The sequence below is a fragment of the Electrona antarctica genome (assembly GCF_951216825.1).
Source record: "Electrona antarctica genome assembly, contig: scaffold_84, whole genome shotgun sequence".
Taxonomy (NCBI): domain Eukaryota; kingdom Metazoa; phylum Chordata; class Actinopteri; order Myctophiformes; family Myctophidae; genus Electrona; species Electrona antarctica.
In genome coordinates this window covers 479,398-485,075 of record NW_027637919.1, presented here as the reverse complement: position 1 = coordinate 485,075, position 5,678 = coordinate 479,398, and the positions used below count along the sequence as shown (strand labels likewise).

The window sequence follows — 5,678 nt, the reverse complement described above, 5'->3', positions numbered from 1 at the left end:
TAACAGTTTTCTTAAAAACCTATGTTTCTATATCAGTGGTTTAGGACCACCAAAATTATATGCAATTGGCTGCCGACCCCCATCTGAAAATAAGTTGTTCCAGGGACCCCCCAGAAGCAATATTTGAGTTAAAAACTGGGAAAGAACATATATTTAAAGATTTGCACACCTTTTAATTAAAAAAAAGAAATAGCAGATCTAGTGCCGCACTATGAGCTATTGTTCAACAGCTAAAGTTTAAAATGATGGTTAAAGTGGATAAAAGCTATAAGGCGACAACGACACAGCCTCAGGTCTAAACCAGAGCGACAATAAGCATTATCATGATTATCATGAGTGGATCAGGAACAAGGGTAGGTGTAGCTTTTAGTGCAGTGTTTAATTTCTATCATAAATGACAAACATACCATACTTTTTGTTGAAGAGGGCCTGAACCTTTTTTGTAAGGTCACCTTTGACCACTGCTGCCGTCGGTTTCTGCTTTTCCCCTGTTAGAAATAATAATTGTGGAAAAGATTACATTAACATACTGAAATTTCCTAAATTCATTACTATGTACTAATTAAGGATAACATTACCTGCAAACAAGTACTGTGTGAAACCTGGCATGGTTTGCTCCATGAATGATACCACACTGTTGGTACACACCATTTCTGTGGTTTTGGTGGATGGGTCATTCAGCATGATCCCCACATCCATCCCCTCGTCCTCAAGCACTTTCACCTATTCACACACACACATTTTGAAAAAAATAAATACAAAGAAGAGGCATGTGTTAGTGACTTATTGGTAGATAATTGTTTGTCATTTAATTTAGACACTTTGCTGCTGCACTGCCACTGCAGCATGAGGGTGGCTTTTGTTAAGAATGAACTAGGAAGAACATTAGGATTTTTTTATTCTGGTAAAACATTTTTGCTTGGTATAGCAGAGTGTACCGTTTTCATATCGAACCTGATGCACCAACTGGCTTGTTTGGTGTCAACATTCGAATACTCTGTGCTGTGTGACTGCTCTGCTTTTGCCGTTTTCCTGAAGAACGTGTACAGTCTGCAAGAGCCTCTATAGTCTACTCACGTGTATTATGCATTATAGTCTGGTGTTTGTTATTGTTACGTCTTGTTGATGTATCTGTCCGTTACGGTTTCTTATAAAAAATTATAACTAATAAAGAACACACTAATAAAACGTTTAAACAAATACCACACACAATGCAGCAGTACCTTAAAATCCCAGCAGTAATTTGGCCAAACGAAATTACTAAGTGTACAGTGTAAATCAATAATGAAAAACCTATGTCTTAGTTAGATTTGATATAAACACAATGTTATCACTCCATACCACTTAAAAAATTTGACCTTTCAGCCATAGATGTGATTTTTAGGGCTCAGCCACTCCAAACCATTGTGTCTCCCATAACTGTATCTCTTAGACACTACGGACTGCCAATCTACTATATCTACGGTTAACCCATTGACGCATGGTGCAACCTATACGTTGTTCTACCTTTGATGCTGGTCTCATCAGCTATTGCTATACATGTAGCAACATAACTATTAAAAAATCACACCCGTGTGAACTGAGTGGTGCAAGGTCTTATATAGCCTGATCAGCTGTGGTCTGACGTAATGTCAGTGACCATAGTAACCATGCAATTTTTTTTTGGTACGAACACACACGGGTACTAACAAAGCCAGTTGTTGGAGTGGTTTGCACCACTCAAAAAAAAAGAATGAATCAGAATCCTTTTCAGAAACCTTAGGTCAGGCCCTAGAAGTTCTCAGATTCGGCCTCAGGCATCAATGGGTTAAGCATTTTGCAATGATATGAGTCGGTTTATTGGCCAGGTCTGAGATCTGTCTATTTTGATGGACATAAGATTTCAGAGAGTATAAACTTCAGAGAACTGAAGAATAGTGGGCTTTGTACTCATGAGTGCAATCAATGCTGTTGTTTATGCAAATGTGCCATTAGGCAGCTACAGACAGGCAATAGTTGATTACTTGTTCCATGTCCATTTTGTGATAAATCATCATCTTAGACTGAAAAGTGTTACAATGTATCTGTAGGAGTATACAAACAATCAAAATTAACCTAAAATATAAAAAAAAACTGTAGTCTGTAAATGGTCCCAAGTTCATACTTAGTGTCTAGATCCTGTTACCCAGAAGGACGTTTCAAAGGTAATTTTCAACTTAAATAGCTTCAAAGCTGAAATCCATCGTTATTGACTTTGTTTGAACTTTGGGTTAAGAAAGTGCATTAAGCACCCTGCACTTTTGCATGATAGGCATACATCATATGGTCAAAAGTAAGCAGCATTCTCTGCTCTCACTTTAGTTTTTGTATTGCGTTATTGTGTTTTCATGCATGGAATTTACTGCATGCATACTGCACATTTAGAAAGGCCCAATTAATTTCAATGGTACCGGCTACACAAGGTGCTGACACACAAGACCTGCATATGCAGGCTTTAAAAATCTGTGTGTGCGCATGTGCGGGCCTGTGTGTGTTGTGCACATATTATCTGGTATAGCTTGGCCATAAAAAAATTATAAAAATCAGATCACAGAAATGGTGAAAAAGAGAAAAAATGGTTCTTCTCCTCAATTCAGTACAACATTATGCTTTTTACATGTTTTCAACAACTACTTTCTAAACAAATCTTTGTATTTGGTTTCCAGGGACTTTCATTCATTCATTTAATAAGTAAATTGATGTACAACCGTCCTTCTGGCTATGGGCTTTAGACACTACAGAGTTAATTCTTATGAAATAAACATAAGAAAATGAATAAATAAGTGTTACCGAAAGAGCAGATGAACATCAGAAGCACGAATCTTAGCGACACGTCAACATCAAAGCCCCGGAACATGGGGGAACTGGAACATCGGAACTCCAGAAGGAGGCCATCTGAACACATGCCGAACACCTTAACCATTCACCCGATCTACTATGAATTTATTCACAGTAGATCGGGTGAACCGTTACATCCAACCTGGTCTTTCAACTGCTTGATCAGCCTTTTTCGGCGTAGCAGCTTGGTCTCCTCATTTCCACCTCCTACATTTCCTTCTCTCGCTCTGCTGCTCCATGCAGTCTTCTCCTCTGGTGGCAATGCTTGCCAAGCAGCACCAGCTTGTCTAATGTCCCCTAAAAAGTATCATGCAGCATTATGAAATATGAATACAGGACAGCCTAAAGAGCTCAATAACGGTTGCCACGGCCATCTAGGGGTTTGATTGATTTAATATTTTAAATCTTTAGACAGAAATGCATAGCCAAACACTGTCTGAAAGGATTACACCAAAAAAGTAATTGCGGTCTTGGGGCACTTGGGGCACCCGCTAGCCTAGTGGTTCATCACAACTTTTGCTGCATGACTCCCCCCGTCTCTCTCTCCATCTTTCCTGTCAACCTTCACTTGTATTTATCAATAAAGGCAGAAAAGCCAAAAGCCCACTAGTATTAATGCTGCTAAATAAGTAAAGCAACCTCATGTTTGATCAAAAAGGGCAACTTGATCAAAATGTATAGTAGATTGTTCTTTTGAGAGAGGAAACAGGTAGAGCCATACACAAAGGAAAATAAACAAATTTCAGGTTCTCTGCCAGCTAAGTGGCTTGCCTCGTTTGCCTCCTTAACCCCGCACCCCAGCACCAACCACCATAAAAAAGTGGATCATTCTTTATAGACAGAAATGTAATTTGCCTTCTTGACATGTATCTGCATACATAAAAATATTTGCTGGCACAGATGATTAAGCAGCACATAACATGACAGAATATACCTTCTTTCATGTGGTCCCTGCAAAACAGGTTGTAACCCGTCAGGTTCATGCCACCCTTAAGACGCTTTGGCCTTCTGTTTCGGGATTTGTTTCCCACCCAGTTCTAGAGTAGAAAAGGCAAAGTTTAAGTGTATGGCGCACACACACACACACACACACACACGTGACAGCCAGCGAGACACACACACGCGACAGCCCCACATACAAGCAACAGCGCCACACACACACACACACACACACACACACACACACACACACACACACACACACACACACACCTTAACAGTTGTCTCGGAGAGTCCAGAGGCAAGGGCAGCTTCTTTAATGAGGTCCGACCTCTTTGAGGTCATCCCCCTCATATAAAATGAGAGGAGGATGGCGGTCGACCCCCCTGACAGTGACATCTGTGGCAGCATACAAATAAAAAATACTTAATTTCACACGTAAAGGATACATTATACCAAAAAATAAGTGATTTCTACAAATAGTCCATTGGGTGAATGTAATCATTTCACAGCTTTGAATTACTTGTTGTACATTCAAATCAACCTAAATCATTCCAGGTTTTATTTTTTTAAAGCATGCAATCCAGTCTATAACAGAGCCACAAATTACCTTGTACATCAACCTAAATAATTCCATTCTTTTCAGCAATGCACAATAGAGCCACGAATTTTAGCATGATGGCATTTTTTGCATTTAGGTATTTGGGTAAAGTAGCTCTCTACTCAGAGTGTCTTTCATACAGTAAAAAAACATGAATTTACTGTTCTCAAGTATGGTTGAAATTGAATTGTATCACTAGGATAGCGCTAGGCTACCGTATAGTTCTTTGCTCCGTTTCAGACATAAACTTGCACAAAGCCTTGCTTTAAAAGCTTGTCACCGCGGCGCTTAACAGTAGGACACACACTTACCTTAAGATATAGGTGGCGGTGCACCGTGATGGGTAAAGATAATAGCAGGAATAGCAGCAATAAATTGCACAGTACAGTACACACACAATACAATATGCACTGTAGTATGCAGCAGCAGCAGCACAGAACTGGCGCGGGGCTTTTTAAGGGGAGGGGTACTTCCGCCCGTGAACTTCCGGTCCGGTCGGTACACAATAACGCACATAAATGTTTATAATGTAATTTTAAATAAACACGATGGCCCACATTGCTTGGCCCACATTACATTATCAAATAATTAAATATTTATTAATTAAATACGGTGCTCTTGTCATTTCGGTCGGCACAAAATAATACATGAATGAATAAATAAATACATATTTACATAAAAAAATACATATACATTCACTGGAGGAAGATAAAATAAAATAAACTATAAACATTGCTTTAAATGTTATCAAAATGTATTTAAAACACCAAAATACTGAGTCACGTGACCATCCTTCATGGTATAGCCAGGTTGCCATAACAACCTCTCTCCCCCGTCTGAAAAAGATGGGCGGGGTGGCCAGGCGAACAGCCAATAGTAGAACTCGAGCATTCCATGGTCTTTTGTCAGTAATTCGGATAATTCTGAGCTCCCAGACTGCGCGAATTATCCAATCTGGGCGCATTCGATGGGAGACTTTTAGAGTAATTCCTGTGCATTCGATGGGTGGATTCATACTACATCGGGTGCGAGAGCAAACTCCACACAGAAAGGCCCTTTTGCCAACCCCGCCTCGGTTATGGGTACTGATGACGCAGAGGAGAGAACACGCCCACAGCGTCCCCAGCGGGAATCGAACCCAGGACCTTCTAGCTGTGAGGCGACAGCACTACGACTGTGCCACCGTGCCAGTCGTAAAATGCTTTTTTAAATTGCATTACATTTTTCTTTTTCATTGTGACTTTGGTACACTACTGATTACTTCTGATTGGATTATTTTCAA

General features: G+C 39.9%; 1 protein-coding gene across 1 annotated transcript; it reads right to left on the bottom strand.

Moving 5' to 3' along the window:
* Positions 1-603: 603 nt before the first annotated feature.
* LOC306918566 (uncharacterized protein) lies at positions 604-4,225 on the bottom strand. The gene is made up of 4 exons (XM_079531461.1): positions 4,069-4,225; positions 3,791-3,893; positions 2,809-3,153; positions 604-723 (listed from the first exon to the last, which is right to left on the bottom strand). Exons 1-3 carry the CDS (start codon positions 4,204-4,206, stop codon positions 2,966-2,968), a joined length of 429 nt encoding a protein of 142 aa, XP_079387587.1. The 5' UTR covers positions 4,207-4,225; the 3' UTR covers positions 604-723; positions 2,809-2,965.
* Between the last annotated feature and the right edge of the window lie 1,453 nt (positions 4,226-5,678).

Coding starts and splice junctions, on each gene's coding strand:
- LOC306918566 (XM_079531461.1), bottom strand. CDS start 4,206: ATGCTGCCACAGATGTCACTGTCAGGGGGGTCGACCGCCATCCTCCTC. Junction 3,894..4,068: donor TCTCCGAGACAACTGTTAAG/GTGTGTGTGTGT, acceptor TTTCTACTCTAG/AACTGGGTGGGAAACAAATC. Junction 3,154..3,790: donor CAGGGACCACATGAAAGAAG/GTATATTCTGTC, acceptor GATACTTTTTAG/GGGACATTAGACAAGCTGGT.